Raw genomic sequence first — 12,860 nt, forward strand, 5'->3', positions numbered from 1 at the left:
GGTATTAGGCATGCAAGAAATCATAATTGTGTTTACATGTGATACATAGTTTCTGTCATAACATGCATTTACTCATACTTCTGTAGAAAATTTGCCTTTCCTTCCCAGTATATGTAACTGTGATTTTAAAAAAATTAGCAGACAGATGCTAATCTGTGGCAATTTTTTTACCTTTCCCTGGCAAAATAAGAGTTAAAAATAAGAATAAGGGAGAGGATTTTTTTTGAAGCTTGTGTGTTCAATTTGAAGAATTTATCCTAATTCTAAAATTTTGTTAAAATGGTTGTCAAGATAATTTCTCTTATAAAATTGTAGGTGATCAATATTCTTAATTTCATTTTACCAGTTGGTAAAATCTGTTCCTCTAATAGATGAAGAAAGAAAGCTAGATCCTGGAGCTGATCACGTAAGCTCTGAAATCATTCAAGTCTGAAATCCCCATGATACCTGTTTCATACAGTGTGCATTTTCATCAATTTTAAATATTGGGGATCCCAATGGAATATTGTCTTGCCTGCCATAACAAAATACCAGAGATTGTATGCCTTAAAACACAGAAATTTATTTCCTCACCTTTCTGGAGGCTGAAAGTCCGAGATCAGGGTGCCAGCATGGTTGGGCTCTGGTGAAGGACCTCTTCCAGCCTTGAGACAGCTGTTTCTCATTGTTATCTCACATGATGGAGAAAGACAGCAAGATCTCTGGCATCTCTTTTTATAAGGGTACCCATCTCTTCATGAAGGCCCCACTCTCATGACTTAATTGAACCTTAATTCCTCCCACAGACCCCCATCTACAAATACCCATCACACTGCGGGTTAGGACTTCAACATATGAATTTTGAAAGGACACAGGCATTCAGCCCATTGCAAGTGTTGTTATGTTATTAGGATGATGTTAGGCTAGGGACCCAGAAAAATTCAAATCCTTCCTTAATTAAGCGACCACTAAATTTTGGGAACAATGGTAAAACAAGGCAAATAACACTATCACTAACAGACTTTGAAGTCTCAAACCCCAGGGCAAAACTCTGTTAAGCTAAGCAGATAGGACAGGAGAACTCAATCGCTTTAAGTGGCTGGCTTCACTGAACTGCAACAGAGGTTGGAAATCACAGCCTATGAATGAAGAATGGCTTTTGCATTTCAAACAGTCGAAAAAAAATCAAACGATTTTGTAACATCTGAGAATTAAATGAAATGCAGATTTTAGTCTCCATAAAGTTTTATTGAAACACAGCCACACCCATTCGTTCACACATTGTTGTAAGTTTTGTACTATAATGGCAGACTTGTATTGTGGCAACAGAGCCTGAAAGATTTACTCTCTGACCCTTTAGAGAAAAAGTTTGCCAATTCTGATCTGCAAACAAAGCTGACTGATGATTCGTTTTACCGATTCCCAAGACTAAATCTTAGCTGAAAATGTCATTGCACAAGGATGCAGTCATACCCATCAACACTAGAAGAAATGGATCCAGAGACAGAGTATTTACCTCAAAGCCTGGTGTGAGCTGGTCTAGAGATTGTCCACTTCAATTTGTCTAATGCCAGACCCTCCTGTTCCAAGAGAAAACTAAGAGAGAAAGACAGATGGCTTCACTGGGAAATAAAAGGAGAAGAGAGAGTCTCAGTCCATGAGCTGATGTGTTCACTCCTTTGAAATTTCGACCCTTACCAAATATACTGTAGGGTCCTGGAATTGAACCATCCTGAATTAAGAATTATTTTGCTTTGAGTCTCTACCCATCACTTAATATTATCCCTGAAGTCAAGGGAGATGGGAGGAATGGAAGCTAAGAGGGCGGTACCCCTTTCTAGAATTCGACATTGATCGCTGAAGTCGGTGGCGCTGTTGATATATCAGGCCACTTCCTTTGTTTCTGATTTGTTTTCATTTTGTTTTCTCCCTCCTCCCTGCAAACACACAAAGGTGATTCTAAAGGATGTGGATTCACTCCTCTACGTGGACACGGATGTTCTCTTCCTGAGACCTGTTGATGACATCTGGAAGCTTCTGAGGCAATTTAATGCCACACAGCTTGCAGCCATGGCCCCCGAGCACGAAATCCCCAAGATTGGCTGGTACAGTCGCTTTGCTCGGCACCCTTTCTATGGCTCTGCAGGAGTTAATTCAGGAGTCATGCTGATGAATTTAACTCGCATAAGAAGTACCCAGTTTAAGGTAAAGAAATACTTTATATTTCATGTTTAAAAATTGGGATTTTTAGTCATTTCAACAGTGATGTTCCCAGATTGTCAGTATATTGATTTTGGAAGTAGGTGGCTTGTCAGTGAGAATGGAAGGAGTCAGGGAAGAGGAAAATATTTGGAACATTATGAAATATTTGTTCAGGAAAAGTCCAGGTGGTTATGGAATTTAAAGCTTCACCAGAGTTGCCCTTCAGGAATGCTGTGTTGCATTTCTGAATTCTATAATGTTGGAACTCTGTGTACACCCAAAGCTTCAAAACCATGGGAAATTTTGTGGAATTTTCCTCAGGATATATTTATATAAGTATACAGAGATATTTGTACAAGGCTGCTCGTGGCCTCATCCTTTATCCTAGTAAAGAACTGGAAAGAACCTAAATGAACATCAGTAGAGAACCGTCAAAAAATATTTTTGAAAAAACTCATCCTCCTATTAAGAATTAGATCAATCTATGAGTAAGAGAAATAAGATCTCTAAACAATATTGAGGGGGAAAAGTGAAAATGTAACAAAGCATGGTACAATGAACTGTGATCTCTTTCATGGCTTAGAAATTTCCGGAAAAATACCTAAGAGAATACCTAATTGTTAACTGTGGATATTTCTGGGAAAAGTGGGAGTGGAGATGGAAGGAGGATGGAGGAAGAATATTTTTACTTTTTAATTTTATCTTTGTGTGCTGTTTGAATATTTAGTCTATGAATGTGTTGCTTTTATTTTAAAAGCAAATTATATTAAGACAAGGAAAAGGTGTTTTTCCTTAGATACTTTAAATCTGCTCTCTGTACTTTGTTCCTTCACTTCTGAGGCAAGAATTAAGCATGAGAAGAAGAGGTTCAATTTGGGCACAGTTTTCTTAGTAGAAATGATCACCCCAGCTACTGGTTCCTGGTCCCTCTTGTATCTATGTGTTATCCATCCTGCAACACTCTATGGTTTCCAGCTCTAGTTTTGCTTTGTCCTATGTCTTGAGGCCAACAGGACCCCTGCCCTATTTGCTTCATTCCTGGGGGCTTTGGGGGAACCAGTTCCTCTCCATCATTTCTCAGGAGATAGGATGTATTTGCTTTGCCTCAGCCCCTCTGATGGTTTTCTCTTTTGCAGAACAGCATGATTCCAACAGGCTTGGCTTGGGAGGACATGTTGTACCCTCTGTACCAGAAGTACAAGAATGCCATCACGTGGGGAGACCAGGATTTATTAAATATTATTTTTTATTTCAATCCAGGTAGGCTGTCTTGTAAGAATGCTATTTGTGTAGGAGTCTGCCCATTGCACCGCCCAAAGCACATTCCAGTCCGGTCTGCGACTGACTGAGCCTGAATTGTGCCTGGGTTCCCCTGTGAAGTGTGCCCTTTCATTCACACACACCACCCCCCACCCCCACAGGCTCCCCCCACCACCCCACCCCCGGGGGTGGCCCTCATGCTGCTGACACAAAAGGCCAAATGTTGCAACCTCCAACACTGGACTCCATTTTTGGAGAATATCTCTTCGAGTTTGGCCACACCATTCTTCTAAGAAGTGAGAATTAATGGCAGGGCGCAGAACTGAATGCCAGCTTTGTAAGCTAGACAGGAGGCCTTCCATGGCTAAACAATTGCTGGACTGAAGGGAATTGATTCCTGGGATCCCTATGGTTAAGTGACTTGTTCAGGGTTCAATGAGCCTAGAATAAGGACTTAGATTCCCCAATTCGTTTTTCTTTTTAGGTGAGGCAAAAAAACCAAAAAAACAAAACCTTATATTGTATCAGTGATTTGGTGGAGTTGGGGGAGGGAAAGAGATGAAAATTTCTGATCTGTGTTTTTTGTTGTTGACACCTAAAGCTAATAAAATTTCCTCTTTTCTTTCTTCTTTGCTAAAACCTTATTTAATGTTGCTAAAATCAAAACTATGTCTTCTCGAGGAAGATCTTTGGCAGGGGGCGAGGGGGAGCACTCATTACCCAGACCTATTGAGTTCATTTCTTTGTCTTTACAAAATCCTAAAATAGAAACTCCTGTCTATAAAGGCTTCCACCTATGATAACCTGTCACTCTGGAAGCACCTACTATGTACTTGAATTTTTTTTTTTTTTTTTAACAAAACTCTGAAATAAAACCTAATCCCATAGGTCTTTGGATCTAGAAGGAGCAAATCCTGGGAAAGGAAAAAAAAAAGCAGATTGGAAGAGTTCCTGGGGAAATTCCCACTACAAATTCATTAGAGTCAAAGTCTTGGCTATTTGCTGGTGGCGTGTTTTAATCCATTTCCCTCTGACAGTCACAGGAACTTTAAGGTTCCTGGTAATGAACTGTTAAGGTGCCTCCTCCTTTTTCTTCCTAAGCAGATTTCATCTTTTTTCTAGGTGTAGATGGATTGGTTAGGACTCTTGGCTGCATGTAAAAGACCCCCGGAGTTAGTCCAAGTACAAAGCATACTTTTTTTTTTAAAGATTTATTTATTTATTTGACAGACAGGCATCACAAGTAGGCAGAGAGGCAGGCAGAGAGAGAGGGGGAAGCAGGCTCCCCAACGAGCAGAGAGCCTGACGCAGGGCCCAATCATAGGACCCCGAGACCATGACCCGAGCCAAAGGCAGAGGCTCCACCCACTGAACCACCCGGGCGCCCCCAAAGCATACTTTTTTATTAGCAGACTGCTGTCTGCTAGAAACTGAGGCAAGGAAGGCCAGCAGGTTCGGCCCAGGACCTGAGGCAGGAGAGGGAGAATGAGGAGGAGGCCAGCGTAGGCTTATTTTCTCCCACTGACATTGCTTATTCCCCTCTTTGTGGACCTCCTTCTCTGCTCCTCAAAGTACCACACATTTCATACTCCAGGTTGCGCCATGTGCAAAGATGAACTCCAGCCACGTTCCGAATTCCCCCAGGGGAGAAACCAGATAGTTCCAGTGTGGGTCAGCTAGGTCAGGAGTGCGCCGCTAAGAAATAATGGCTGATGTTTATTATTTACTCAGTGCCAGGTGCTGGTCTAAGCATTATCTTCTTTAATCCTCACAACCACCCCGAGAATATAATCCCCATTTTACCGACAAACACACCAAGGGAAAGTTCGGTAATTTGCAGCACCGCTAACGAGTGACAGAGCAGGCGTACAAACCCAGAGGGCTCTGACATCCACCCTCTGGGTTTGGGGGAGAGGGGAAATTCTAAGAGAGGGGCAGTCCTAGAGAGCTGGCGGGGACATCCCAAAATGTATCTCTGCACTGAATTATTTGTCCTTTACATATTGCATTTGCCTCTCTCTTATGTGGCTAAAACTATCTTTTAGAAGCCCATCTGGACATATTCCCAAGCAGGAATTCTAAAGATGTGCACAGTTTCCTCCCCACAAATCCTCTTAGCCTGTTGCAGATTATTTGGGGACGTGATCAGTGAGTAAATAATACTTGAAGGCAGTTGTAAGCAGCTTTGCAATTAGACAGGAGCCCTTGTCTTTAATTGGAGCTGAAAACCAGCTGAGTTTGTTGGCTTCTGTATGCCCCATCTTAAATCCGTTGAGTACTCGAATTTCATCGCATACTTTGAAGTTGTTCTAAACCCTGATTTGAAGAGTACCAATAACCAAGTTTTCTAGCTTTCGATCGACGAGTTCTTAGGTGACTCCTTGATGGTTCTTTGTGTGACCTGCATTCGGTTGTCCTTTCTCATACTTCATTAAATATGAGATCTTTGAACTGAAACCCACTGATAACCCTTCACATGATAAGCTCTTTCTTTGTTTATATTGTGATCACTTTCTATTAGCCAAAAAACTATTTAGAAAAAAGATTGGTCATTTTTATCCCTAGAAAGGATGGAGGAAGAGGTGGGAGAGGAGATTGGCCTGGAGAAGGCAGATAAACATGCTTATTGTTATGGTCCTTTGGGTTTCCATGGACAAAGAAGCAATGCACAAGGGGCGCCTGGGTGGCTCAGTGGGTTAAGCTTCTGCCTTTGGCTCAGGTCATGATCCCAGGGTCATGGGATCAAGCCCCACAGTGAGCCCCTTCTCCCTCTGCCTGCTGCTCACCTCCTGCTTATTCCCCCTCTCCATCTCTCTCTCTCTCTCTGACAAATAAAATCTTTAAAAAAAAAAAAAGGCAATGCACAAAGAACCTGAGCACATGTCTGGAGTGGTATTATTATTATTATTATTATAGCCTCCTGTAGCCAATAATATGACTTTTAAAAATAAAAGTTATTAGTTTAAAATATTTTAAAACTCTTGGCATAATTAGATAGTAAATTTCTGTGGGTGTGTAATTGTAGAGCTAGGTACTAGACAGGAGGAGAGAGCTAAAGCTCAGGAGGGACACGCAGGTCCCTCAGCCCACAGGACATTTCCTGGCAGGTGAGCCAAGGTAGCTCCTTCAAGGGGTGGAAGACAGAGCTCACAGCTCTGCATGCATGTAAATTCAAGTTGAGAGCAGAGTTCTCTAGAAAGGGTAGATTTGACTGAAGCCTGAAGAGCATGCTACACAGAAAGATATGCCTTGATTAATATGTTTTGGTTTCAGGGAACAAAACTCAGGCCAGCTAAGGAAGGGACCGGGGGTGGCCCTGGGAACACACGGTTCACATCATGCTAGGCCTCTTGGGAACTAGCTTTGAGAAACTGCTAAGGACCAAAGCTGACATCTCCCTCCCTCCGAGGCCCCACAGCCTCTGCCATCCTTGCCCCTCTCCACGCCTACCCGATTCCGTTCTGTTTCTCAGCATTCTGTTTCACGTGGCCCAACCCTGAGCCTACACCGCCTTACAAACCCACAGCCAATGATGAGGCATGTTTGGTAACAGCCCCCTTTGTTTCCTAATTCACATTTTTGGAGAGAGAGAGAAAATGAGAGAGAGATGTGCCTAGCCCAGCCTAGAAAATGATTCCAGGCCCAACTAAAAATGATTTCTCTTTGGATGGGAGACTACCCATGATCTGGTCATCCGGAGCCAGAAGAGCAAGGCTACTCTCTCTATCTCTCTCTCTCCCCCTCCCCCACATGCTTTTGCATGCAGTCCTAGAACTCTGTCTGCTCCTGACTCCCACTCACCCGGTCAGACCATATTGAACCTGAGTCTGGGGATCCAGGAGCAGAAAGTAGCCCAGGCAGTGATGTTGGCGGTGTTGGCAGCAGTGCTGAAAAGCTGACATTAATTAGTGCCCACCTGTGAGAGTCCGGGAGCTGCCCCACTTCCTGATTGGGTTCAGCATTACCTCTGATTTTTATGAGCTAGTCCCTCTCTTTCCAAAGGGAAAATTCTTTTCCTTCTTTATTTTTTTCTTCAAGCTGGAATCGAAGTTAGTTACTTGCAATCCAACATAGATACATATTTCTTGAATATTTTGGGTCAAAGCAGTCTATTTATATGACAACTTTGCTGCTGTTATCTTACCCCTTTGAAGAGACAGAATTTATCCCAGCAAAATTAAATAGCTTATCTTTCATAAAGCACATGCTGATTTCCAAACTCTTCCCCAGGATCAGGCCATTTTCTCCTCCTTGAATCCTCCTCCAGTCCTCCATTTTTGACTGTCAAAATCCCATCCTTAGTCTATAAGTCTGAGTTTAGATGAAACTTTACTGAAATATCCTTTCTATGAACCCTGATTAAAAAAAAAATGTTCATTTTGACTCAACTACGTACTGTCTCCCTGACAAGAGTATAAATTCCCCAAGGGCAGGAGCAGAGTCTTATCATCCAGCAACACCAGTGTCTTGCATTGTGTGAATGAATTCTTCTTTCAATTACATGCTCAATGTATTTTGTGTTTCTCCCTCTGAAAAATCCTGAAGGGGGTTGTAAAGATGTGAATTGAATTCTGTCTGGAATCTAGTTTCATTTTGAGATTCAGCAGCTGGGTTTTAGCTGGTCTTTAGGAAGTCGATAAACCCCTTATGAGCAAACGTTCTTAGATATGCCCAGTTGTACCTTTCCAATGATAAGGTCTAAGGCTTTCGTTAGACTCTGAGAGATCTGTGATCCATAAAAAGTTAAGAATGTCCGGCCACCTGCTTGTCTGGAAACAACTGGAGTAAAACGTTTATTACCAAAGTACTGTGTGTCGAGAACTATGCTAGGCTCATTCCCTTTATTTTGTTTTATTCTTCCAGTGACCTAATGCAATAGTTCTTATAACAATAACAATGCTCACAGTCACGATTACAGCCCACAGTTATTACATGCTTCCTACGTGTCATGTACTGTTCCAAATACTTGTATTTATAAGTTCACTTAGTGCCCCCCAGAATCCTACTGGACAAGATATTTACAGTCTTCCCCCATTCACAGATGATGAAACTCAGACTCAGAAAAATTACGTAATAATTTGGCTGAGTTCATGCAAGTAGTGGCAGTTTTGTCATTCAAAGCCACTGAGTTGACTCCAAGGGGTACCTGGGTGGCTCAGTCAAAGCCAGTGGGTTGACTCCAGAGCTGGCTCCCTTAGCCGTTTCACTATTAGCGTAATAAAGCTGGAGTTCAACCCCAGATAATTTGGCATGTTTTTACTAATTCTAAATTGAGGTCCAGGTAACTCATCAAGGTTATGGATCTAGGAGGTGGTGGGAGCCAACTTTGAACATACATCTGTCTGATTTCAAAGCCTTTCTATTTCATCATCTGCCTCCGAGGGCCCTCACTGGGCGTGGTCCTCTAAGGAGGCTTCAAAGAAAGGGAAGGTTTCCTTTGCCCCGGGGTCCTGCACTATCTATGAAGAGGCGCAAACCTTCATTACCAATCTCAGATGACACAAAGGCAGGAACCAGACTTTCTTTGTCCACTACTACTTAGCCGGCACTCAATAAATATTTGTTGATTCAATCAGCATATTTACAAAAACAGAGATGGATTCTAGGGCAATTCACTCAGCCGGGAACATTAGCAGGTGCTTAAGCAGGGATTCAATTGCAAATACCCAGGCAGGTATCATAACTGAGCGATGTGATTCAGAAGGTTATGAAAGGCCACCACTGGTCTGAGGTCAGACGCAGTTTAAAAGCACACAAGCACTTTTAGATATCTTCCCTCAAAATCCTCATGCCCACCCCCTGCACTAGAGTGCAGAAAAATCACCCGAATCCAAGAGGAGTTTAATTGTAGATAAGTGACTTCAGGATGAGCACTGCTCTCTCCCAGCTATGGGAGATGATATTTGTGCAAGTGTGGAAGCGAAGGCAGGTTAAGAGCAGCATCGCGGTGGAAAGGGGTTCTCCTGAGAAAAGGAAGAGGACAATCTCTCAGGATGTCATGAATGATTAGGAATTGGAGGGTGCCTGGGTTTCACCATGGCCCGTTAAGACTGAGTGGTAGAATTACTATCCTCAGGCCACCAGAAGGGATGTGATGATCTCTTCCTTGTTTGCTTTCCATCTCAAAGCTCTCTGGAAGCTGTCTCTAAGCAGCGGTCTTTTCCATGAGAAGGGTTAGCCCTCAGCACAGCCCGCAAACACATCTCCATGTTCCTTTTCTGACAACGGTCATTGATTTGCTCTAATGCTTCTGTGTTCTCACAGGGGGTCTTTCTCGGGAACAGTGACACACTCAGAGAGCTCTGATCCCTGCTGCCCTTGCCCCAGCCCTTAAAGGCCTCAAGTTGAGGAGCCAGGAAGCTCAGGGGTCATGAATTTGTTGCTAATTTTGTAATCCTAGCCATCCAACAGGATCAGAGCCAAGTTTCTCAACCTTGGCACTATGACTCTTGCAGAGGCTGCCCTGTTCATTGTGGAATGTGTAGGCTATCTCCGGTCTCCACCCACTAGAGATCAGTAGCGGCCTCCTCCATGTATGACAACAGTGTCTCCCTCCAGACATCGCCAAATGCCCCCCCCCCCCCGCAGGAGGCTCCCAATAAAAAACCTCCAGATTAGAGATACACGTACAAGAACACAAGTGTGTGCATGCTCACCCACAATGTGGGTAGCCTTCCTTCTTTGCTCTTTGGTGGGGGGGCTCCCCTTTACTGTTGTAGTTTTTTTGTTTTTTCCTTCATTTTGATTTTATTGGTTGGTTTTTAATCCAAAGATGAACCTTTGCTTCAATCTTGATTGCAATTTTCCAAGTCTGTCTGTTTCATAAACCCTTCCCCAGGAGCTGATTGTAAGTGCTAACACTGCTGACCTCCACTGTGTGTTTGGCCTTCGGCTGAGCATTTTACCTGTGTTTTTAAAATCTAATCATCACGATTAGAGGGAGTTCCTGTCCTATCCATATTACAGACGAGGAAAGTGAAGCATGAGGAGGATGAATGGCTGGGCCTAGGCTGTGGCGTTTTTGAGTGAGAGAGTGGGGATTTGGACCCAGGCTGTCTGGTGACCTTGTTGGCCTCCTTGTCCCTGATGCATTGCCCTCCTTTTTGGGGGTAAAACCTACAGCATCACGAGTATGTGCCCCTTCAGTTCCTGATCTCAGAATACGGACAAAATATGGTGAAGGTTGGGCCGTGAGTCCCAGTCACACTCGCAAGCACTGAAATCACATGTGGCGTGCAGTTTTGGGAACATGGGTTTAAGCCCCGGGTGCACAGAGGAGAGTGGGCACTGACTGCAGACACATCTTTCTCTTGTCCCCACCAGAGTGTCTCTATGTGTTCCCCTGCCAGTGGAACTACCGCCCTGATCACTGCATGTACGGAAGTAACTGCAAAGAAGCTGAGCGGGAAGGCGTGTCTGTCCTGCACGGGAACCGAGGCGTCTACCATGACGACAAGCAACCCACTTTCAAAGCGCTCTATGAAGCAATACGGGATGTAAGTGTGCTCCTCCCCCCGACCCCGTGGAGCAGACGCATGCGTACTCCACGCAGAGCAGGACAGGGGCATTGGTCCATAACACCTTGGAAGGCCAAAGAATTCCCTCAGAGCATTGAGTTCCACCCCTGTCCCCAATCTCAGGCACCACTTCACTGTATCCACTTGCTCCCTCATATTATGGCCACTCTTAATCTTTACAAGCCAGTCATTCATTTTGAGAGGGGCGGGGGCGTTAAGTAAGTTCATTTAAGGAGGACGTGAAAGACCCAGAAAGAAATCTGGTGTTGTTTGCCATAGCAGAGGGGAATGTGTGAGGGTAAAGGTCAAATAATAAGAACAAAATGATACTATTCAACTCAAGCTGAGTGGGTTGCCTGGTTGCCAGCCTCCTGTTGAGCAATCCAGTGTGGAGGTGGTCAATTAGGACCAGGGATCAAACTAAAAGTAAAAATCAAGTCTTTATTATACATACTTGTATAAGAGGCAAAAAGAGGCACCCGCTCCCCTGTGTTGTGTCCCTACCCAACAAAGAGTACTGGTCAACAGGCAGAGATCGTCTCAAGGCTCCTGCATCCTTGTGGACCTGTAGGCCAGGGGAGGGGGAAGGAGGGAGGAGTAGAAAGGTACCCCTCCTTTCCCAGGAAGCCTCCAAATGGAGGTGTCTGGGATAGGAACGCAGATATGCATTTGAACGCGGCTGGCCGGGGGCAGGGGCCTGAGTTCTTGCCATTGTACCAGATCTGGTGTCAGGAAGGCAGCTCCCCGTCCCTCCAAAGGACTGCCAACAGCCTTGTCATTACCCATGCTTGAGTCTGAAAGACCACGCATAGGATTTTGGCCTGGAGCTGGACTTCTCACAGCCTCAGGTCCCCGGTTACTGCCTTGGAGAAATTGATTAGCGAAGTGTTGAGACATTAAAGACGCCTGGGAACTATCTCAAATTTCGGCGTTCATAAATGAAGTCATGTTGGGACGCAGTGACACCCATTCATTTGTGTGTTGGTCTGTGGCTGCTTTCAAGCCACAGTGGCAGAGATGAGTATTTATAACAAACTGTGTGGCCCACAGTGTCTAACATATTTACAGTCTAGCCCTTTATAGAACAGATTTGCTGACCCCAGACATAAAGTATGTAGACTTTGTTAGAGGTATTTTTCTTAAAAATCCACAAACCCTCGGAGTTTCACGCGGAAGCGAATCCCGAGACACAGGAACACCTTTTTTCTGGGTAAAAAATGTGCAGCTTCCTAAGGAGAGTCACTGGAATTCCCAGAATTTTCTCTGCAGGGAATGAATTTAGCCTGCATGTAAGCTAATACCGTTTTCTTCTCCTGCATTTCCTGCTGTTGGTTTTCAAAGACCTGGTGATTTAATTACACAGAAAATTTGTTCTGTACTTAGCGATAGCATCACTTCGGATATTCAAACACTGACTCCGGGGCAGAACCATTCAGGAGCACAAACAGAAGTGAGATGAGTTTGCTGCAGTCCGTCAGAGGCGCGTTGGGTTTCTTCTGAGATCTGTCAGCCCTAGTCTGGAATTGAGCAACTGTGGTTCTTGAGTTACCCTGTGTCTTGTTTCTTGTTTGCTTTCTGGAGGAGCAGAGAGAAAGCCAAATAACTGGGTCATAAATGATCCTGCCAAATACACCCAGTAACGGTCCTCATGTGGGCCTACAAGGACCATTTTCTTTCAGGCATTTCAATCAGGAATATGGCCAACCCCATCCTGAAATGGGAACGAACATAGGCTCCCTCTTGGAAGACATGTTTCCACACTCTCCACTGGGCCATGCACCATGGAGTCAGGGCTTGGCTGGAGGATGGACAGACCTCAATGCAAGGCCCAATTTTTGTCCCTTTCCCATGATTAGTCATTAACTCTGTGTTCCTACCTTACTGAGCCTCAGTTTCCTCATC

The 12,860-nt window shown here is 44.1% G+C and overlaps 1 protein-coding gene across 1 annotated transcript in view; it reads left to right on the top strand.

Moving 5' to 3' along the window:
- Positions 1 to 12,860, top strand: part of GXYLT2 (glucoside xylosyltransferase 2) — a 94,052-nt gene that overhangs the window by 73,729 nt on the left and 7,463 nt on the right. The window contains exons 4-6 of the mRNA XM_045989667.1: positions 1,933 to 2,184; positions 3,318 to 3,441; positions 10,765 to 10,937. Coding sequence (XP_045845623.1) covers positions 1,933 to 2,184; positions 3,318 to 3,441; positions 10,765 to 10,937 — 549 coding nt within the window. The remainder of the gene's footprint in view (positions 1 to 1,932; positions 2,185 to 3,317; positions 3,442 to 10,764; positions 10,938 to 12,860) is intronic.

This window comes from Meles meles, chromosome 20 (assembly GCF_922984935.1).
Source record: "Meles meles chromosome 20, mMelMel3.1 paternal haplotype, whole genome shotgun sequence".
NCBI classification, from domain to species: Eukaryota; Metazoa; Chordata; class Mammalia; order Carnivora; family Mustelidae; genus Meles; species Meles meles.